This window comes from Trifolium pratense, linkage group LG7 (assembly GCF_020283565.1).
Source record: "Trifolium pratense cultivar HEN17-A07 linkage group LG7, ARS_RC_1.1, whole genome shotgun sequence".
Taxonomy (NCBI): domain Eukaryota; kingdom Viridiplantae; phylum Streptophyta; class Magnoliopsida; order Fabales; family Fabaceae; genus Trifolium; species Trifolium pratense.
The window spans coordinates 13330648-13354470 of record NC_060065.1 but is presented as its reverse complement, the minus strand read 5'-3'; the positions used below and the strand labels follow the sequence as shown (position 1 = coordinate 13354470).

The window sequence follows — 23823 nt, the reverse complement described above, 5'->3', positions numbered from 1 at the left end:
GGTTACAGACAATGAAGCTGCACTGAAAGCAGCCGGTCACAAACTAATGGAAAAGAGGCCACATTTGTATTGGTCTTCTTGTGCGGCTCATTGTTTAGATCTTTGCTTAGAGGATATAGAGAAGAAAAAAAATATACAAAAGTTATTAAGTGAAGCAAAGTTGGTGACAACATTCATCTACAACCATACGTATATTGTGAGTCTCATGAAAAAATATACTGGAGGTAGAGAGATTATTCGTCTTGGTGTAACCCGATTTGCAACACAATTTCTACAACTTCAATCAATTGTGAATCAGAAGGAAGGTCTGGAAAATATGTTTCATTCGGAAGAGTTTAGAAAAACAAAATATGGCAAAGAGAAGAATGGGTCAGGATATGAAGCAAGGAAAATTGTTTTGAGCAAGGAGTTTTGGAGTAAAGCCAAAGATATATTGAAGGTGTACGAGCCTATTGTTCAAGTTTTAAGACTAGTTGATGGTGACGAGAAACCAACAATGGGTTTCCTATATGAAGCCATTGATCGAGCAAAACAGACAATTCAACAAAATTCTCGTTATCATTCCACCTATAATGATATAATTGACAAGCGTTGGAAATTCATGCATTCTGATCTTCATTCTGCTGGTATGTCTATATTTTAATTTTAATTTCTTCATATAATTTTAAAATATGTTTCTTCATGTCATGTTATTTTTTCATGCATTGTGATTATATTTTTTTAATTAGGTTATTTTCTTAATCCACAATTTCAATATGGAGTTGCACATGGAGATGATGTCTATGAGGAAACATTTGAAGGGACGGCTAGAGTGATAACGAAATTAGTAAGAAGAATATATGATCAAATCAAAGCTCTAAATCAGGTTAGTAATAAATGAAATATTTTAATCTGATAAATTATTTGTTATAAAAAATATGTTTACATATTAATGTATTTTGTTATGTTATTTAGTTGACTCTTTACAGAGAAAATAGTGATTCATTTGGTACACGTCTGACTCAAGATTCTTGGTCAAAGATGAGGGCAGGTAAAATACTAATCCATTTTTTATAAGTTTCGCAAAATTAACTTTGTTTTTTAATATATAATTATAACCAATAATTTTCTTTTTTTATTGTTTATTTACATAGATTCTTGGTGGGGGTATTATGGTACATGTGCTCCTGAACTTCAACTTGTAGCTATAAAAGTCGTTAGTCAAACAACTTCTGCTACAAATTGCGAGAGAAATTGGAGTACATTTAGTTATATTCACACAAAGACGAGGAATAGATTGAAGTATAGAAAGTTACATAAACTTGTCTTCACACATTACAACATGAAGCTGAAAATGAGACAAGAAATGAGGAGAAGTCAAGAAGAAATAGAAACAAGTTTTGATCCTATAAATCTTAACTATATATTTCAAGAAGATCCTTTATCTGAATGGATAGAAGAGAGAGAAAATCCATTATTGGATGGAGTTCAAAATGCAGAATGGTTGCATATAGAAGATACAGATGATGGTGATGGTGGTGGTTTAAGTCCACCAAGTGGTAACAGTGGTAATGAAGAAGCTGGCGAAGGTGGTGGTGGTGGTGGTGGTGGTGATGATGAAGAAGATGCACAAGTAGACCATGATCCATATAGTGAAACACCACCTATTTATAGGCGTTATAGAAATTTGACGGATATGGGTCGTTCTGATGGTTCACTACTTAACAGTGGAGGAGATGTGTCACATTCTAGATCAAGAAGAGGTAAAAGGAAACAAAATGTTCCACTTGAAGATTCTTCTTCTTCTAGTATTGCTCAAAGTTTTAGTGACTTTGGAATTGGTGATTCTTCTCAAAATAGTCAACAATCTTATCCGCCTATTTATCAATATCCTTATTTCAACTCATATAACCAATATGCAAGTGATCAAGCTCATTCCAACTACCAACAAGCAATGAATTACCAAGATCCTTATTATGAACAATCAAGTGGTGGATTTTTTGGTTACGTCTTTGGGCAAGAAGCTACACAAGATGATAGCCAGAGTGAAAGTACAAGTAATGCTCCTCCACGTCATTCCACCATGTGGTAAAAAGTATCATGTAAATTATATTTTAAAAAATTTAAATTTATATTCAGTTAATTTTTATGATGGGAAATCTAAATACTCTTGAGTTATTAAGATATTTGATTATTAATTTTTCTTTCTTTTTTTTGCAGCGAAGACCATATATTTATATGGAGACAAGTATGATGTTGCTTTTCAAAGTCAAAATTGCAACTTAGTGCATTTATCTATTTGTGATGTATTAATTGTGTTAGTATTTGCATAAACAATTATGAATGTTATTTATGTTAATGTTTCTTCCATTCAAGTCAAGGTTATATTATTCATAAATAAGACACAATGTCTTAAAAATGAATTAAAATTGATATAGAATTATAAGTAAAAGATATGTAAGGAATTACAATAATTATAGTATTTTTTCTGTGTTTGCGCGGATAAGAAATTATTTCACGCTGCAACGGCCGCAATTGCATCGCAGTGTCCGCATTAGCCGCAATCGCAACACCTGCAACCGCATTCATGACCGCAACCGCAATTTAAAACCTTGATTGTGATCGGACGACTATAAATCAACTGCATTAAAATTTTGACTGCACATAATCCATTTCCATTGAAATGATGTTTTAGATAACATATAATATTATTATTGATTAGAATATGAATATTTTTTATATTAGTTATAAGGATAATAATTTTTTTTATGTTATTACAATTTAAATCGAGAAAACATTTATTATTAAAAGTCCCCTTTTAACATTTGAATATGGTCTTTAAATATACAGGAAGTACCTTAAGGTACTCTATAATATTACTTTTAAATAATGATTTTTATTATTATGTCGACTGACAAAATTACAAAAACTCTACTTAAAATCATAGTTGGCGTATGAGAATCTGTCATCAAATGCCAAAATCATGAGCCAATTGCAAAGCATTTTTTAAACCGGTCACATGATCCCATAAGCATAACAGCACATTATTAATTTAAGTTATAAATGGGTAGTTATGAAGCATATGCAGGTGTTATCACATGCGTTTGTTGTTTCACACACAAATAGATTGTTAATATTAATATGGGTTTATCATTGTGTAATCGTGGATAAGGTTAGGACTTAGGAGTTATACTCTCAAGTTTTACATGTTGAGAGCATTTTGTTATCAATTACTCCCAGAAGTATTACTAATGGAAATCGAACTAGTGACTTAAAATCTATGAAACCTGATACATGATAAGATACCGATACGATATGATACCGATACGGTGATACGAAATTTTTTTCAAAATTCTCAATACGATACGTCATACGTTATTTAAAAATTAAATTTAAAATTAAATATAAATGTATAAGCATAACTAAAATCGATAATGCTAAAAATTAACATTCAAATTACTCAAAATAAGAAAACAAGTGACAATTACATATATTAAGTTAAGTAATACTCAAAAGGGGGTGGAATGGGTAGCTTAACTGGTTAAGCTAGTTGAACTAAGGGTTAAGGAGTTGGAGTCATGACAAGGAGAAAAACTAATAAAGACATAGTTGGTAACATCATACTCTAATTAACATTCGATACTTAAGGGAAAATACGAATTGTATCAGTCTCCTCTCCTATGTTTCCATCGATACGCGTATCAGAGAAGTATCAGAGAAGTATTGGTTATATTTTATTTAAAAAATAATATTAATTGCCGATTCTTTTCTCTGATACTTCTCCGATATACGATACTTCTCCGATACGTGTATCGGAAAGTATCAGATGAGTATCGGTATCGAGTACGTATCAGATACGATACTTTGCCATTTTTGGAGTATCGAAGCTTCACAGCTTAAAATCATTCAACGAATTTTATTTTATTTTTGAGATTACGCATTGTTTTCTTTTCATGTATACTCCCTCAGGTCACTTGTTGGGTCACAAGCGGACAGTCAGAAATCATTTATATTGAGCTTAAGAATAAACATTCAAGTGACGAAATCTAACGGCGTTAGTCAAAAATTGACGTGAGGGACTAACTTAGTAAACAGAAGAAAATATAAGGGATCAATCTAAAATTTTTAAAAGATAAGATAAGAGACCAAATGTGCAATTGAGTCTTTTTATTATAAACAGGTAGGCCATTTTCAAAAAAGGGGACATGTAAATCTAATAAAAGAAGACGCTATGTTTTTTACCTATTGTTTCATTCTTATTCTTATATACAAAGAGAGTTAAATTTCATATATAGTTGATTTTGTATATATTTTCAATATAAACAGCTAGGCCATTTTCAAAAAATTCATTGTTCATTTTATTTTTGAATTTTTTTCGTTAACAGAAATCTCTATAATTATTTAAGATGATAGAGGTGTACAAATCTATTAAACAAGTAATAATATTTTTAGTATTATATTTCTTCTACCTTTTGACAAATAAACTGATTTAAATAACTAAATATATTTTATTGTGGCAACTAAACATAATTTTTTTTTGGTAAATTAAAATCATTATAAGAATAAACATAAAATATAGTTAATCATACAAGTTAAAAATATTTGTTGATGTCATACTTAGGCTTTTTTTATTCGTTACACTGTTCCAAAAACTATGTACCAAAATATCATTTTTTTTCTTCTTCTTCTTCTTCTTCTTCTTCAGATCATTGATTTGTTGTGAATAAATGTTCCTTTGAAAATTGCTATCTGGGAGAACAATTTCTCAACATGTTATTTTTATTTTATTTTAATTTGTTAGCTAAGCCTCGATGCCAAGAACCCCTTCCACGATGTTCCTATTTCAGGTATAATATTTAACTATTTTGGGATTCTGGCTTGAGTCCGTTTTTTAAACATTAAAACATCTGAATAAAGACAACATAAATATTATTGCCATAAAATTAAGCTAATTAAAACCTTTTTGTTGTTCCTCATTACATATGAGTTGTAAATTGAGCTTTAGACAACTAAATTATTCTGAATTCATTGCATTTTATACTAATTATGACAAATTCTATTAATTTAAACTTCAATTTAAATACTAGCTCATTTTCAAAATTTTAATTTATCAATTTACACAAAGTGAAACATTAGTTAATTATGGCTTCTCTATATGCTAATAACTCTATTTTTCTCTTGCTTTGTATATGCTTAACCTATAGAACAATTGCATTTGGCGGAAATTTCAACACTGATTTTAACATTTTATTTGGAGATAAAAGGAAGGCGGTGACAATAATATGACACTTACAATGAATAAATATTCTGGCTCTGGCATTGGTACCAAGAATGAATATTTGTTCGGAAGATTTGATTTGCAAATCAAACTTGTGCCAGAGAACTCTGCAGGTACTGTCACTGCATATTATGTATGCATTTTGTTCCAAAATTACCTTTATATATGCAATATCTTAATTCACATTTATAATAATAGTTTTATATTACAATTGAGGTTACACCGCACACCTATATAATGTGGTAAATGTGATTGATAGCTAGAATTACAGTTGCGATGTTGTTGTTTGGTGACTGTTAGATCGAGATCAGACAATTCATGAATCAAGTAGATTTTGATGCTTTTAACTCTAAAAATATTGAGATTGAAGTATGGATTGTCTGATCTTACCCTAAATGTCATTGATGAGCGCTAATCGCATGAATTTGAAACATTTGCGACGATAGCCAATTCAAACCGTTATATTGCAGAAGCAATTAAAGCTATGGAAAATAATTTAAAACTATTATGGTTACACACACATTGCATGATTTTAGTAACTTTTACTTATTGTATATCTTATTTAATTTTATATTTGTATTTATGCAGCTAAGTTCTCAAGGATCACACCATGATTAGATTGATATGGAATTTTTAGGCAACTTGTCTGGTTATCCATATATTCTCTCAACCAATATATATGTCAATGGTAATGGAGGTCATGAGATCCAATTCTATCTTTGGTTTGATCCCACACAACATTTTCACACTTACTCTATTGATTGGAATCCTCAACGCATAATGTAAGTTTTTCATTTTATAAGTAAATTTTCATTAAACTTATAAGGATTTTCTTTTTAAATTTGTTTCACGGATTTCCTCAACTTTATAAAGTTAGTAATTTTATTCAAGACATATCATCCACTAAATGTGGCACCTCTCGTCGTTAAATATGAATTTTGGTTCGCCATTTAACCTTTGTTCTAGACTTAACACTCGAGTTAACCCTTATTACATATTCAATATTTGATTACATAAGATTCACTACAGCATTTTTAGCTTTAGGCAACGAATTTATAGGCAACGCCTGAAAAACCGTTGAAATAAGGGGTCACCGACAACGCTTTTGTTCTTGTTGCCAAATTTTTATACTTTGTTCACTTCTCTTGTAAAAGCGTTGGCTATTTATTTGGGGCAACGGTTTTACGCGTGTTGACTACATAAAACTGTTGACTTTTCATATCCTATAGGCAACCCTTGTGAATGGTAGATCAAACCCATTGCAGCAACGATTTTTTAACCAATTTAGCCCACCATCTTAAAACTGTTGCTTAAAAATTTATAAAACTGTTGACCAAAGTCATACATTTCAATTTTGTCAAATTCATTGGGCGCTAAATTCTCCCACTCTTTTTTTCTAAGATTCCCTCTTTTTTTTATTAAATTTTAAAATAAAAAATTTAGACACATTAATAGGCAAAAAGAAAACACCAAACTCAAACAAAAAACACAGTTCTCTTTCTTCACCCAAAAACATAAGGCAAACACAAACAATGGAGACTCAACCAAGCTTCTTCATCCATCGCGTGAACTAAGCTTCTTCCATCAATTCCTTCCTCTTCTTCCATCGTTCCCCTTCCATTGTTCCCATTCCATCGATTTCTTCCTCTTCCTCCATCGCGTGAACTATTCTCACAAAAAACCCTAATCCCTTTTCATCGATTTACTCGGGTTTGTAATCAAAACAAAGATTGAAGCTCTCAACTGGTTGTGATTGAAGCTCTCAGTTGGTTGTGATTGAAGGTCAGGTTTGTAATATTTCATTTATCTCAAGTGAATAAAACCTTTTTCTTTGTTAGGGTTCCCTTGGTAGAAGAAAACATGAGAAACTTCATTATTATGCTCTGTACCTAGGGTTTTCTAAAGCATTTCATCTCATTTTTGTGGCTCTTAAATATTTCACACACATGTCTTCACATCTTTGTTTATGGGTTTTTTTTTTTTTTTTTGCTTTAAGAATATTCTGGTCATTGAATTTGAAACAATGGAGACAATATGTTTACTTTAACATAGCAAGGTTCTTAAGTAATTAATATGAAGCACATACACATCTCGGATTAGGCGTGTCCCGGTGTCGGACACGCGTCGATGTCGAACACCGACACACCGACACTTATAATTACATTGAACTGTGTTATTTTCTCAAATTATTATCGATGTCGATGTGTCCGTGTCGTGTTCAGTATCAGTTTATGTGTATGTGCTTCATATTGGAAATGTAATTTAAGTGTAAAATTGAAGTGTGACTAATAGAATTTTATTATACTTGACAATTTTTAGATTTGCATATGGTTATGTTGCCGTTAACAAAATGAGCCATCATACATGTTTGGACCTTGTAGTCCTCATCTAGATATAGTAGGACAATTGATTTAATTTTGATGAGATACCATTAGCATTGTTTGAGCTTCAAGCTCTAGCTTTTATGTGTTTATTTCTATAGAGGGACTAATAAAAGTAACAAATATTTGGAGCAAAGTAGTATGGAAATAAAGCTACTGAACATATATATCAATGGGTTCACACACACACACACACTAATCAAAGAGATTGTTAATTAGCTTTGTTAAAATAATAGAAACAGGGGAGGGGGATTATAACACGTAAGTTCTTTGTGATATGTTATCTCACCCAAATACACTTTGCTAATTAATTTCCACTACATAGTATTTTTGCTACTTTTATATGTTTCCTATTTTTATTTTCAGGGTAGCAGTACTCACAGGACAGTGTTTCTCAAGCAGTTTTCATCTAGACGGCTTCTAACTGGTAACGTAATATAAGTTTTTTTTTATCATTTGATGTAACATGAGTTATCTTTACATTAGATTTAAAAGAATTCTTTATGTTCTAACAATTTCTACTAGACAAGAAATCTTCCTGTACATCCTTCATTGTTTGATTTATAATATTGTTATGAATAATCTATTGTGTGCCTTCAGGGCTTGTCTTGCATAATCTATTTGTGTAGCTTCAGGACTGGTGTGTCTGTGATTTTTACGCATTAATTGTGGTAGTGCTGGTGTGTCTATGATTTTATGCTGTTTTGGTTGTTAGTTAGTGCATTATGTGTAGATGTTTCTCTAATTTTTTTGTGTTTAAATACTTTCAGAACAAATGAAAAAGGAAGCAAACAACAAGACAAATATGAAATCTCATGTCAAGAATCAAAGGGGTGCTTCCAGTTTGGAGCTTCCACAGTTCAAGTCAAGCAATGAATTATTGGCTAAGCGTTACAAAATCAAGCGTGAGGAGGGAATGGCCAATCTTCAACAAACGAATGCATCTATAACTAAAGTTGGAGCTCCTAGTAACAAACAAAATCAGCCACCAACTACTCAACCGTTCAAGTTATCTATGTTTGCAACAACTGCGAAAACAAATTTGAATTTGATTAAAGAGCCAGTCACGAAGCCTAATCCAAAGAAAAAAATTTCAGACAATGCGAGTAGGACTCAACCTAATGTTATTGCTGAAAGGAGTGTAGAAAAGGAAGTTTCCATGAAAAAACACAAAGGGTTGAAGATTCAAGATTCAAAAGGGCAAAGTTTGGCTCAAGGTAGAGGACCGGTACCTACACAAATTCAAGAGCCAAAGGAGCAGCCCATGAAAAAAACAATGATTGAAGATGGATCAATGGAAAGACAGCAAACTGGGAAAAACAATTATGTTGGAAATGGTAGTTTGAAGGCCAAGGAGCAGCCTAGGAAAAGGGTAGTAGTGTCTGGAGATGAGTCAAGGGTAAAAGAGAAACCTTTGAAAAGGATAGTTGTTGAAGATGACTCAAGGGCAAGGCAGGAAAGTGCTAGAAAGAAGTCAAAAAGAACCCCTTTGTGTCCATCAATGTTAATTGATGACTACCTTAAGAAAAATGGAAAAGATGTTGAAAACGAGATCCGGAATTTAATTGAAGATGAGGGAGACGTTGTTATGGAAGAACAAGAAGAAAATGTGGATTGTGAAGAAGCTGCTGAAACAAATGGTAAATTTTATATATTTTGTTAATCAAAGGTGTATGTTATGTGTGATGTTTTATCTTAACATTATATTGTCTAATGTCAAAGCAGAGACAACTAAGAAAAGAACTCGGGGACCAACACTGTGTTTAAAAATATATGCAAGGTCTCTCAAACAACGTGAAGAAGTTACTCTAGACGATGACGGAGATGTAATTGGACCCGATGACAAAACTGTTGCAGAATTTGCCAATTTCCTTGGCTCTATAGCAAGGAATTCAGATTTCTGTCCCTTGATCTATACAAACTTCAAAGAGATGCTGAAAAAGGAAACAAAAAATGATCATATGGACCGTAAGGAACGTATATGGAGATTTGTTAATGTATGTGGAGTCAAATTTCATTTTTGTTTCAATAATCAAATATTTATTAACTTTTGATGACCATTGTTATTTTATTTTTTTGTAGAGGAAGTACATTATTCCTGATGAAGGACAAAAAGTGGTGTTTATTACAATAAATAGGGCTTGGAGACACCATAAGTGCGATATGAAAAAAAAACATTTTCTGAAATACACTAGTATGAAGGAGAGATTAAAAAATCGTCCTGAGAGCATATCTGAAAATCATTTCAAGAAACTGTTGATATATTGGAAAGATAGCAATGTCCAAGTAAGTTAGCTAGTTGTTTTGCTCAATAGTTTCAAGAAATTTTTGCTCAATAGTTTTTTCTTGTATGTAGGCCATTAGCCAAAAAAATGCAGTTAATAGGAGCAAGCAAAAGTTTAGGCATCGTGTGGGACCAACGAACTTTGCTAGAATTCGTGCAAAAATGGTATGGTATTAAATTTTGTTCTAGTTTTTATTATTTGATGCATATAATGAGGCTTCTTTTTAACAACTATTCTTATTTGATGCATATAATGAGGACCAACTGAACTTGTTTTCTTATTTGATGCAAATGTTGGTCATAATCTGGTTATATATAATGAGGACCGACTTAAATTATTTTCTTATTTGATGCAAATGTTTGTCATAATCTGGTTATAACGATGACCAACTGAACTTCTTTTCTATGATTAATAATGTAGCGGGCTAAGAAGGATGGAGAAGTCACCCAAGCTGAGGTGTTTATTGAAACTCGCAAAAGTCAAAGAGGAAAAGAAGTTGATGGAGAAACACAAGTTGCTATAGTAAGTTATAAAATTCTGGTATTCATCCAAAATACGTACATAGTTTTTCATTTTATTTTTTATACCGACAATTTGTATAATTAGGACAAACTTCAAGAATCTATTGATAATTCACCTGAAACTGCCAAAGAAACATTTCACTCACTATTTGGGAAAGAAAAGCCTGGTAGTGTTCGTTGTCATGGAAAAACTGCCACACCATCATCATTAAGGAAAAAAGAAGAAATTTCTTTAGTGAAAAAGCAATATGATGGGAAAATTGCTGACATGTCACAGAAGATGGGAGCAATGGAAGCACTTTTAAAAAACATGTACATGCAACAAAATCCACATTTAAGTGAAGAAGATGTAGATAATATGATTAGAAATACTTTACATGGTGATGATAATAGTCCAATAGCACGTTCGTCGACATCGACATATGCTCCTGCTCATCTTAAGGTATAACTTCATTTTGCATTAGTCAACATTGTTCTTGTACCTTGTTTTTTTTGCTGCACAAATCATGTAGTTTTTAGGATATCTTTATTGCTAGTTGAAAGGGTTGGTGCTTAGATTAGGACTGTTTTTAGTGTTTTTTCAGGCACCTTGATGACCTTGGTTGTTTAAGAATTGTTAGTTTTGTTGGATATTGTCTTTATGGGACATCTACTTGTGAACTGTTAGTTTTGTTGGATATTATTTGTTTTGTTAGATATTGTGGTTTTTGTGAACATATGCTTTGTCTGTCAAGATGATGAGTTTGTTCTGTGTGTGCCCGAGTTTTGGTTGTTGCTTTACCTGAGTTTTTGGATGTTATATATAGCAGGGCTGCTTTTGACTTTTAGGCTTGATTTGTATTTAATTTTGCTATTGTTAGTTTGATTTGTATTATATTTTCATATACTTTTAGGTTAGAAATGAAAATGATCATGATCAAGATGATGATGATCCTCAAGATGATGATAATCCTCAAGATGATGATGATGCTGCTGCTTATGATCAAGAAGATAATCTTGATTGTTCTCAAAATGATCCTCAAGATGATGAATTTCAAGATGGTGATGAAGACCAATATTGATTCAAGCATGGAAGATTATGTTTTGCTTTTTGTAACAAGTTAACTTGTAGTTTATTTCGTTTTGATCTATTTTGTAAAGTTAACTTCTACTTTATATCGCATGGATCTATCTTGAAAAATACATTATGTACCATGTGTATTATGCAAATTAGAATATTATTGACAATTACATAATTAGACTTGAAGATATATGGAACATTTTATTATGAGATTATTGTGTTTAGTATAATTTATCGAGAATGTTGCGTAAAGCATGATAACTACAATTGTATCACCATATGAATATAATAGTAAATTTAAATAATTTAATTATATTTTTAGTCAACAAGTTTCAGACAACACTTTCAAATTTGTTGCTTATATAAAACAGTTGAATTAACCGATAGGCAACAAGTTTTATCCGTTGCTTGATAAAAACCGTTGCCTTTCCATATATTTTATGCAACGGCTATTTACGGGTTGGCTGTATAAAACCGTTGACGTTTAGCTTTCAAGCAACGGTTATATATTGTTGCTTTAAGGGAACCGTTGCCTAAAACTAGAGCAAACATCGTTGTCTTTGCATATGTTCAGCCAACGGTTAACTGAATGTGTTGGTAAAAAGTCAAAAAGCGTTGCCTGTTCGAATAGGTAACGCCCGTATACACCACACCTGATAAACTGTTGACTAAACGTTTAGGCAACGATTTTTGTACATTTTACAACGGTTTTCAGTAGTTGTTGAAAGCGAAAAATGCTGTAGTGATTCTTTGATACCCGCTATTCTATTAACTTATCTAATAAAGTATAAAAAAAAATACCGATTATAAATTAAACGTGAATTAGAACCTTCACCAATTGATCAACAAGGCTGACCGCTTGTAATCACACAACACATAATCTAAATCCTAAGATTACACTATTCTATCATTATTATTAATCTATGTCCCCTGATCTGAACTTGAGTCCAGTAACCCAAAATTCTTTCTAAAACAATGAAAAAAATATAATTATATACATGTAACAAACAATGTGTAAATATAACTATATCATGCGTTTGAGATCTATGCAGAATATTGGTGGATAACATACTCATAAGAGTGATACATAATAGACAAAAGGATGGTGTTCCATTCCCAACAAGGCAATCAATGAAATTATACACAACACTATGGAATGAAGATTCATGGGCAACACGAGGGGGACAAGTGAAAATTGATTGGTCAAAGGCTCCGTTCACAGCTGGATTTAGAAACTTCAATGTCAATGTATGCATTCCTAGTCCCTCAAATAATTGCTTAGGTTTCAATGGTGGAGAAAATAAAGGTTTTGGTGGTGAAACAAGGAAGAAGCTCAAAGAGATATATTCAAAATTGATTGTTTATGATTATTGTCGTGATTTTATACGTTGGTCTTCTTTATGAATGTCGCAATCGTTTAACTGATTTTTCAGATGAATATTAGAGATTGCATGCAATCATGGTGCATCTTGTGGCCAAATATACATCGTGAAGTATTTTTACTTTTTTTTTTTTTTATTATTTTAGATAGTTAAAATATGTACTATTTATTAATTGAATAATGATCTTAATTTGGCAGCCATTAAAAAGATGGATACTGACTATTGATACCTTTATAAATAAATTCTAAATTCTAAATTTATTTAAATTTAATGTATTAAAAATGACATTACATAATTTTTTTTGAAAAGATGACATTATATAATTGTGTATTGAATATTGTACAGGGCCGTCTCCGAGTATTTAGAGGTCCAGGGCAAAAAATAAAAATGGACCCCTTATAAAAATATAATATATCTAAATTGTAAACAATTTCAATAACATCAAAAATAATCATTCATTGTTTTTTTTTAGACGCAATATACCACTTTTCTAATTATGTTTTTTTTTTTTGAAATATATATATATTTTTTTTTATCTAATTATGAAATATATTTTTGTTTTTTTTTATCTAATTATGAAATATATTTTTTTTTTTTTTTTTTTTTAATCTAATTATGATTTTTTTTTGTCTAATTATGTTTTGTTGGGCCATAAATGTTGCTGGGCCACTATTGTTGCTATTTAAACCCCCCCAATATTACTACCTATTACCATTTTTTTTTGTGGCCCCTTTTTTTTTTGTGGCCCTGGGCTGGAGGCCTGGAAGCCCAGGCCCAAAACCGGCCCTGATATTGTAACCAATAAAATTGGCTTAATGTAATTTTTATCCATCTATTTTGGTATTTTTGAATTATTAGTCGCCTTATTTTTAAATTTTTAAAACCAGTTTTTTGATCCATTTATTCATATATTAATATGTGTCTACTTTTTTATAATTTCTACAAGTACCTATATTTCTAATCATATAATAATACACGTGTTTACTTTTTTTTTATAATTTCTATGTGGCCCTATATTCTACTCACATATATAAATACGTGTGTTTAATTTATTTTTTTAAAATTTTTACATGGATATATATTTCTATTCATATATTAATATGTGTACATTTTTTTTTTTATAATTTCTGAAATTCCTGGCACGCTGTGGACAAGTGCTATGACAGATGCTACAACAGTTGTTTTATGTATATAACGCAGCAGACTATCAAAATAATAAAGTGCAGAATGATAAAGAACACAATAGGTTTGTTAACCCAGTTCAGTGTAAACACACCTAATCTGGGGGATACCAATCCAGGAAGGAAATCCACTATCAGCAGTATTAATTCAGAGCTAAACTCCCCCGTTTACAACTCCTCACTTAATCACTACCCGTGCTAACTTCTACATAGGAACTCCTAGATATGAGACCCCTCTATCACTTCCTCTCAATCACACAACTTGTGATTTAAACTCAGAAACAAACCAATTGTGAAGATACTCTTCAAAGACAAACCTAACTCTATACTTCAAAGCTTAAGAGTAGGTTTACATAAACTAATAACAACCTGTCCTTAAAAGTTTAAGGTTACGATCACACACTACCTAACCTCCTTGCTTAAAAGCTTTGGAGTTAGTACACAAATTACAACTCAAACATAGTCCTAAGCTTGCATCAACGTGATACAAGAAAGACTCACAATTAAAACACTCTAAACCCTAAAACTCACGCTTTGTAGACTCGGTTTAGATTACATGAGTAAAACAACGTTTAGGCCTTTGTATTTATAGACTTGAATAATCTTGGTCTTCAAGTTAGGTCTTCAGAATATCTTGATTAAATCTTCAATGACAGCTTGCAAGATTTGCTAGAAAAATAAATCTTCAACAAACTCTTCAGTCCCAAAAATATTTCTTTGAGAAAAGATTTACTCCAAAAAAAATCTTTCTTCAATTAAAAGATTTGATACAAAAATATTGAAACATATTTTTGTAACAAATAAAACAAACCGCCTTTTATTTTACTTGCAGTGGAAGACGCGTTTTGCCCAGCTGGATGATCACGAACTTTATTTGTAAATCAAATCTTCCAAAGATTCAAAACAGAGTATAACGCGCTTAAGCTTCAGGAGACACATGTTGTACAGACATGCTACAACATCTTTGGTCCAACAGTTGGCTATTGTTGTTTTTGCAAAATTGTAGCCAACATTCAAAACCCAACAATCTCCTCCTTTGACAAATTTTGGCTAAAACAATCTTAGACCGATGTTGATGGAGAGATGCAGAGAACACTTTCCTTCAACTCAACTTGAACACACAGCTAAGAAAGAAAGTATAATCATAGCAACGTTGTTTCTAAGAGAAAGCTAACGAGCTAGTAACATCAGAGGCATGCTACAGCGGATGGAAACACAACTTGCCTCATGCAGTACAACTAGAGAGAAATAAACTCTCACATAGTGGATTCAGATATAAGTAGAAATAAACTCCTTCATTTAGAAAAATCTTCATATCATGGAAAAATAAATTCCACATATATATAGAATATGCATATGCTAAGAGTAGCAGAAAAATAAAAATATGCTATTAGTTTAAAATAAAAATATCAGTTTTTTACTGAAAAATCTCAGTTTTGAACAAAAAAAATATTCAATTATGCCCTTTAAAATACCAAATTTTTTTATCAGAGCCTGGACAAATGCTCGCACTGACCGGACGGTAGATCTCCCATGGTCATGAATGTATAATTAATGTACGATATTTAGTGTATGATAACCTATTTATAAGAGTAATCTTACACTTTAAAAGTTGGATTTGTAAGGTAGGATCAAAATGGGTCTAATTTCCACTTTCGTTTGAGGGACCTATGAGAAACCACAAACACGTTGTTCCATTACAAGAACAAAGTTTAGGATGAGGTGAGGTTAGTTGAAGTAAGAGCGTTGAATCAATTTTGACCACGAGTTGTGTGTTGAAGGATATGCTTGTAAGGGAAACACAATCATGGACCACAAGGAGGAGATTCTTTTGTGACACCACCCACTAATAAATAAGTGATTATATATATATGATGGGGTATGGTACCATGCTTCCCATGCAACATTGACGCTATGAAAAGAAAACACTCAATCAGATTAAGAAAAGCAACGGGGCAAAAAGATGAAATAATTGAAAGGTTGAGTTGATGTATGAAGTTATGTATATGTGGATAAATATTGATTAGTAGAATGATAGATTTTTTCTTAATCAATATGCATGTCAATACACCTTTCAATTCACCTAAAGGACCGGATATATAGAAGATGATCCACATGGTTAAGCACACTCCTCATGTTTAGAACTTGAAATTTAGAGCAACGTGACTTGAGTGACCAAATATGGCTCATGAGGTAAGAATTGATAACAAATTTTACATAGATTCTAATATTATAATGAAATTTGGGTCATGTCTAATTCAATTATAAAAAAATGATTTGAGGTGTTGAATCATTCGGAGTGGCCCCCTATAACGAAGACACCACAAAAGTTTTGGGGGATTAACACCTGTACATGCCACCTCCGGCCCTCTTCGCCAACCATCATGTTTGTTGAAGCTCCCCTTATGCCACTGTTCTCAAGTGCATTCAATCGTTCCCTAAATGGACATCATGTCGTAGAGATGGATTGTGTTCCCAACACCTATTAGATGCAATGTGTGGAGAAGGTTCTTCGGTGACAAGATTCCTTTTAGGTGCTATCACCCTAGGGGTTGTTAACTTATGGCTCGGAGGAAATGTCCAATTAATTTGTTATACATTATAGCTTCTGCACCCTTGACTCTGTTACTAAAGCCTGGCAGTGGGATACAACATATTGTAGTAGGTGGTAGATGCAAGAAATAATTTAAGTGGTGGTAACTCAGAATTTAGCTCACTCATTTCTTTGAGTTCAAACTTTGTGGTAAAGTTTATTAAGCGACAGACAAATATGGTTTGCTCATACACTTGCAAGGGCGACCATTTTTTGGTCTAGTCGTTGTACCTTTGATGTATTACTCCGTTATTGTTATGAATAATTAGGATAGTGACCTTAGTGGATGTCCTATCTCTTCCATTTCCTAGAAACTCCCATTATAGTCACTACAACAAATATGGTCTCTGGCAACACTTTTTTAGACAACATATAAAAATTGTTGCCTAAAGGTTGCCTTAGGCAACGATTCATGGATGTTGCTGACAATGTTTTCGCAACCCCCCATAATTGTCCCCTAAACTACTCTTGTGACGCTTTTAGAGCGTTACTCTATTATTTCTTTGGCAACAATTGTTAACTGTCCCCGAAGATACTTCTGGGCACGCTTTTCAGGTATTGCATCAAAATTCAATAACAAAAGTTAGCGGTAAACTTCCCCCCCGAAACATTATAAGTTTTTTGCTAAACTTCCCTCCAAACATAAAAAAAATAGTTTGAGTGTAAAAGAAAAATAAAAAATAAAATAGTTTTGTGTAAAGAAGAAACAAGAAGAAGCTTCCCGTAAAACAAAAAGCTTAGACCTAGAAAACAAAAACTAAAGTTCCATTCTCCAAATACCCATTTTTCTCCAAAATAGATTTCTTCTCCAAATCATCTATCATGCGTCTCCAAATCCTTGTTGCTTGTTGTGCTTGAGTCTCCAAATCGATTTCCACCACGCATCGCACGATTGACTTTGAAACGGTGACGGTGAAGTACGATTTGAATTGTTTACCCAAATCCCTTCGATTTCGAAACGTGGTTGTCTCCAATCCTTCGTTATCAACTTTCACGCCCAAAATTCTATCGATTTACGGTTCAAATCCCAAATCTCACGGTATGCTTAACATCTACACTAGATATCTGACCCATCTTAGTAAACAAAAAATCTAAGCTTTCTAGTTTCTTTCTACATGCCCCATTTTCTTTTTAAGATTTAGTTTTATTTTAATTTTGTTAAAGTTCAGATTTTTCTAAGAAACCCCTTTTTTTCTGGTGCTCAAAGTTTTGACTTTGTATCTTATTGTAGCTAAGAAAATGAGAAATGTGTTGTATTCAATGTTTTTCATTGAAGGGTATTAGTCATATGATGTTTTCCTTGTAGTTTCTTTGTTTTGGTGGAAATAAACACATCACTGTTTGTGTGTGTGTGTGTGAGATTTTATACAGTCTTTGTGTGTCATTGTGTTTATTTGTTTATGTGAGTGTGTGTTTGTGAGGTAATGAAATTTTATATTTGTTTCTTATGTTTTGTTTATGATGAAGCAATGATATTTTATCACTGTGTGTGTTTCTTTGTTTGTGTGTGGGTCATGTTTATCTTAAGTCTTTGGAGTTCATAAGGTAATGAGATTTTATACACTTTATATGTGTGTGCGTCTGTGTTTTTTTTATGTATTTAAAGTTTTTTTTTATTGTTTATGTATCCAAATTTAAATCCAAAATGGTATCATCCTAGTTAATTAAACTTTTTATTATTTCTGGTGACTAAACTTATGAAGTTTTGGTGGGGGTGTGGAAAGAGGGTTGATTCTAATGTGTTATTTTACATATCAGCTTTTGTTATGTACGATGATTATCTAGTGCTCTCAGGTATATAGGTGTCTAGCTTTAAAGATTTCATGTATATTCTAAGTGTACTATGATTTGGTTTTATCTTAGTAACATGGTTTTATTTTATTGTACAATGATATGATTTTATTCTTATTGTCCATTAATGTTTTTTTACTATCGAGTAGCCGCACAAGTTTACAAAAACATATAACTCAAGTTTATTAACTTCTTAAACATATGGATATGGTAGAAGCACAGTTTCGACACGTTCTACATTTTTGGAATTTTCGGCCTTGCTGCGTTCTTAGCTGCGTTTTCAGCATTGGTGCATTCTCGGCATTGCTGCGTTCTTGCTTCTTTGCATTTTTCAGGTATTATTTTTTACAACCCACTCTATGTGCTTGATATATATTTGATTCAACTTCTGTTTTGAAAATCCTTGCGTTTACCTTAAAATTATTTATTCCCTTATAGGCTTATATAGTAAACTAAACATGATAAATAAGGATTGGGTTGAGTTGCCTCCACATAGTGAAGGTTATAAGGATGGTGTTGATAACTTTTTGGATATTGGATACACCAAAGGAATAGTTGAAGGAATAGAGATTTTGTGCCCTTGTGTTATATGTTGTAATGATAGTTGGAAAGAGAGAGATGTAGTGTATGACCATTTACGTAGCAAAGGATTTGTAAAGGGATACACAGAATGGATTTACCATGGTGACGATAAAATTCTTATGGATCTTGATGGGGATACTAATGATGAAACGTCATCTGATTCATCATCTGATGATATTGACGGCTTGTTGTTTGAGACGTTTAAAGATGTTGCCGAAGGTGGAGTACATGAAGGGCTAAATGAAGACGCAAGGAAATTTTATAAACTAGTTGATGATTCAAATCAAGAGTTGTATCCTGGCTGTGAAAAATTCTCCTCATTATTATTCACCATTCGAATGTATTTGTTGAAATGTCTCCATGGATGGAGCAATGCATCGTTCACTGCTCTCTTAGAGTTGTTGAAAGAGGCTATGCCAGAATTGAACATCCCTGTCTCTTTCAATAAAACAAAGTCTATGATAAAGGATTTGGGCTTAGACTATAAAAAGATTCACGCATGTCCCAACAATTGCATGCTGTTTTGGAAAGAGTACGGGGAAGATGACTCGTGTCATCTTTGTGGAGCATCCAGGTGGATTGAATATCCTGAAGTTGATTGTGCTCCCGAAGATTCTAAAAAACCTCAAAAGGTTCCTGCCAAAGTTCTAAGACATTTTCCTCTGATTCCAAGATTGAAAAGACTTTTTATGTGTTCAAAGACAGCTGACACATTGAGGTGGCACGCAGAGGAGCGTTCAAGGGATGGTAGGTTAAGGCACCCAGCTGATGGCCAAGCATGGAAAGACTTTGATGCAACATATCCAGATTTTTCTCTTGAGACTCGTAACATCCGGCTTGGGTTGGCAAGTGATGGGTTTAATCCATTTAAGACTATGAGTCTTTCACATAGCACATGGCCTGTTGTACTAACAATATATAATTATGCGCCCAATTTGTGCTTGAAGGCAGAAAACTGTTTGATGTCGTTACTTATTCCTGGGCCACGTTCTCCTGGAAATGCAATTGATGTGTATATGCAGCCACTTATTGAGGAACTTAAGATATTGTGGGATGTTGGTGTAGAAACATATGATATCTCAAAAAATGAATCATTTCAGATGCGTGCAGCTCTTTTGTGGACTGTGAATGACTTCCCTGCATATGCTATGCTATCTGGTTGGAGTACTAAAGGGAAGTTTGCTTGCCCTGCTTGTAATCATAAAACTTCTTCAACTTACTTGAAACATAGCAAGAAGATGTGTTATATGGGTCATCGAGTCTTTTTGGATTCAAATCATGTATGGAGGGCAAATGCAGCTTCTTTTGATGGAAAAACAGAATATAGGTCTCCACCCACCTTGTTGAGTTCAAAAAGGATTTTAAAAGACTTGAAACACATCCCCGATGTATTGGGGAAGGAATATAAGAAAAAAAGGCGTGGTCCGTGGAAGAAAAAATCTATCTTTTGGCAATTGCCATATTGGAAGGATATTTCCTTGCGCCATAATTTAGATGTTATGCATATAGAGAAGAACATTTGTGATAATATAATTGGTACTCTCTTAGAGATTGAAGGGAAGAAAAAGGATCATGCGAATGCTCGTTTGGACCTACAACACATGAGGATTAGAAAAAATCTCCATTTGAAGGCAACGAGTGATGGTAAGAAAACTCAAATCCCTAAAGCATGTTTCTCCCTAACAAAGCATGAGAAGTCTGTTTTTTGTGGTGTTTTAAAGACAGCAAAACTTCCTGATGGCCTTGCTTCTAATATTTCTCGATGTGTTCAAGTTAATGAAGGGAAAATTTCTGGGTACAAGAGTCATGATGCTCATATTATACTCCATTACTTGTTGCAAGTAGCAATAAGAGGGATAACACCTAATCAAGTTTCTATACCTTTGATTCGGCTTTGTTCCTTTTTTCAGTGTTTATGCCAAAAGGTTATAGAGGTGAAAACTTTGGATAACTTGGAAGTAGAGATTGCTGAAACACTTTGTCAATTGGAGCGTATCTTCCCTCCAAGTTTCTTTGACATAATGGTTCACTTACCAATTCACCTTGCAAATGAAGTCAGATTGGGTGGACCGGTTCAATTTCGATGGATGTATTATATGGAAAGATATTTGGGTGATTTAAAATCTTTTGTTCGTAATAGGAGTCGTCCGAAGGGTTCTATTGCTGAAGCATACTTGGTCAAAGAATCTCTAACATTCTGTTCAAGATATTTGTCTAGTGGTGTAGACACAAGGATGAATAGAATGACACGAAATAGTGATGATACTCCTAGCATAGGTCATCCGATTGGGGGAAAGAAACTAATTTCTCTTGATCAGAAGTTGCAAAACCAAGCTCATGGTTACATTTTATTCAATTGTGATGAAGTGCAAGAATACATTAGGTATAATCATCTACTTGCTACAACCTTTCATTATGATAATGAGTTTCTTTTTCTTTTGTATTGAAAAATTAGTTTTTTATTTTTTATTTTTGTAGAGAGCATGAGCTTAATGTTCACAATCCTCGAAAAAGAAGTAAGTCTAGCAAATCTAACAATCAAAGAGAGGATTTTATTCAATGGTTTGAAACACGTCTCATGGATGAGGAAGTCTCTGATTGGTTGAAGGCATTGTCTAGGGGACCAAATGATATTGCTAAAAGGTATTCTGGTTATGTTGTTAATGGTTACAGATTTCATACAACAAAACGCGAAGCAAGGCTTAAAACACAAAACAGTGGTGTGACATTAGAAGCGGTAACTCAAGTTCTTAGAAATGCAAATGATGAAAATCCAAAAACGACTTGTTTGACTTACTATGGGGCAGTAAAAGATATCATTGATATCGATTATTATGGTCACAAAAGTTATGTATTGTTTAAATGTGATTGGTTTGTGGCTGAAGTTGACAAATATGGGTCACCATGTGTTTACTTTAACAAAAAATGCTACAAAAATGATCCATTTGTGTTGGCATCTCAAGTTCAGCAATGCTTCTTTATTGAAGATCCTTTTAATAAAAATAGACACTATGTTTTGAAGGCAATTCCAAGAGAAACATGTGACATGGGAGAATGTTTGAGTTCAGATGGCCAAGATTATAATATTTCAACAAATCTTGATGTATCAAAGGATGACTGTGAAGTTGATTTGGTTAGGGAAGATGTACCAGATGAAATCTTTGAAATACCTTTGTCAGAACTTCACAAACAAGAAAAAAATGAGAGTTTTGAAAGTGATGACGAGTCTACTGATGATTCTAGTTATAGTAGTTGTTAAGCAATGCCTTTTTTAGGTAGTGTTAACCATGTCTTTTCCCAATTTGTTAATCAATATTATTTTTGTTTATATCAATTTTTACAAATATTTGTTAATCACTATTATGGTGTTCATATATTGTGTTTGAACATTGATTGTATTGTATAATAATGTAATTTTATGTTTTTCCCCTTTGCAGCTCATCATTGTAGCCATAATGGACAATGTAATTGGTACAAAAGACGGAGAATAACCGGGCAGCAACTTGCATCCTAGCTCCAGTCAAAAGTGACATTTAATGATAATGGTCAGCCTATTGGGCCAACTGCAAAAGTAGTAGCTCGCTTCGGTCTTTTCTTGGGAACATTGGCTAGGAACTCAATTTGTCCTCTAATTTACACAAATTGGTCAGGAATGCCAAAAAAGAATAAAAGACGTTGCTGGAGATATTCTAATGTATGTGTGTATGTATGAATTTGAATATCTAGTCTAGTTATTAAAAAAACTTTGATTTCTTGATCATGTTTTATCTTATATGAATTTGTAGCAGAAGCATATCTTGCCGGCTGAGGCACGAAGTTGGGTTGACAAAACTGTTAGAGATGTATGGAGAAGATATAAGCATGAAATTAAGAAGAGGACGACATAGGTGATGAACTTGAAGAGGACGACATAGGTGGCAAAGAGGATGATGAAAATGATAATGAGTTGGATGATGTTGTTTTAGGATTGAACTAAGCATTAAACTTGAAGAAACTATGTATTTTGTCATTTTGTTAGACTTGTACTTCTAAGTATTAAATTTATTGTGGTAAGCCATGTTAGACATTGTGTCTACAATGTGAGTATTTGAGTTAATGTGAAGATTTAGTGATACTTTTGTAGTAAATGCAATTTGTGTTGATGCAATTCTTGTTTGGATCATAACTTATAGATACATTGACAGCGTGAACTCAATATTTCATTTTTAGGGGCTTAGTAATTGTTACCAGGATTGGCAACACGTGTAAAGCGTTGTCTTAGATTGTTCCCATTGTATCAGGTTTAGGGAACACTTTATAATCGTTGCAAGATATTGCAACATGCGAAAAGCGTTGCCTAAGATAACAAAGAAAATCGTCCCCTTTTCCTACAGTTTAGGCGACGCTTTAAAATAGTGTGCCCAAAAAGTGACAAAAAGCGTCGCCTCAGACCATAGGCAACGCTCGTATATAAGACACTTGAAAAACGTCCCCTATTCTTATAGGCAACAATTTTCACGGTTCTGGCAACAATTTCCAGTTGTTGCTAGAGACCATATTTGTTGTAGTGAGTAAGTGACCTTTAAATGTACTTGATCATTCAGTTGCTTATTTGTGTCCTATATAGGACTCTTGTTATGATGTAAATACACATGCGAAGAGAATAACACAAAACTCTCATCTTTTCTATCTCTATTCTCTAGCTTTAGAAGTTTATTTCTAACAATTATTGAATAACGAAATGATATGAATTGTTGGTTGTAAAAAAAAAAGGGGAAAGTTTCGACCCTAGTTTCCTTAAAATTTAGAAA

The 23823-nt window shown here is 32.8% G+C and overlaps 2 protein-coding genes, 1 long non-coding RNA gene and 1 pseudogene across 3 annotated transcripts; all 4 read left to right on the top strand.

Annotated features, from left to right (window-relative positions):
- Positions 1 to 5121: 5121 nt before the first annotated feature.
- Positions 5122 to 12908, top strand: LOC123895881 (annotated as a pseudogene).
- LOC123899594 lies at positions 6760 to 10656 on the top strand. Its single transcript, XM_045950763.1, has 8 exons — positions 6760 to 7039; positions 8005 to 8065; positions 8409 to 9278; positions 9364 to 9635; positions 9721 to 9924; positions 9995 to 10087; positions 10344 to 10445; positions 10576 to 10656. Exons 3-8 carry the CDS (start codon positions 8414 to 8416, stop codon positions 10654 to 10656), a joined length of 1617 nt encoding a protein of 538 aa, XP_045806719.1. The 5' UTR covers positions 6760 to 7039; positions 8005 to 8065; positions 8409 to 8413.
- Positions 10421 to 11687, top strand: LOC123897099 (trigger factor-like). Its single transcript, XM_045947594.1, has 2 exons — positions 10421 to 10886; positions 11338 to 11687. The coding sequence occupies exons 1-2, from the start codon at positions 10713 to 10715 to the stop codon at positions 11503 to 11505; spliced, it is 342 nt and encodes a 113-aa protein (XP_045803550.1). The 5' UTR covers positions 10421 to 10712; the 3' UTR covers positions 11506 to 11687.
- A 4503-nt stretch (positions 12909 to 17411) lies between the features above and the next one.
- On the top strand, positions 17412 to 23130 carry LOC123897098. Its single transcript, XR_006804801.1, has 4 exons — positions 17412 to 17699; positions 18666 to 18786; positions 22471 to 22727; positions 22819 to 23130. It is a non-coding gene; the product is annotated as an uncharacterized LOC123897098 (long non-coding RNA).
- The last annotated feature ends 693 nt before the right edge of the window (positions 23131 to 23823 follow it).

Excerpts from the sequence above, each read along its gene's own strand:
- LOC123899594 (XM_045950763.1), top strand. The coding sequence starts at position 8,414 with ATGAAAAAGGAAGCAAACAACAAGACAAATATGAAATCTCATGTCAAG. Across the intron at positions 9,279-9,363 it reads AGAAGCTGCTGAAACAAATG|AGACAACTAAGAAAAGAACT; the intron begins GTAAATTTTATA and ends ATGTCAAAGCAG. Across the intron at positions 10,446-10,575 it reads GAGAAACACAAGTTGCTATA|AAACATTTCACTCACTATTT; the intron begins GTAAGTTATAAA and ends AAACTGCCAAAG.
- LOC123897099 (XM_045947594.1), top strand. The coding sequence starts at position 10,713 with ATGTCACAGAAGATGGGAGCAATGGAAGCACTTTTAAAAAACATGTAC. Across the intron at positions 10,887-11,337 it reads ATGCTCCTGCTCATCTTAAG|GTTAGAAATGAAAATGATCA; the intron begins GTATAACTTCAT and ends ATATACTTTTAG.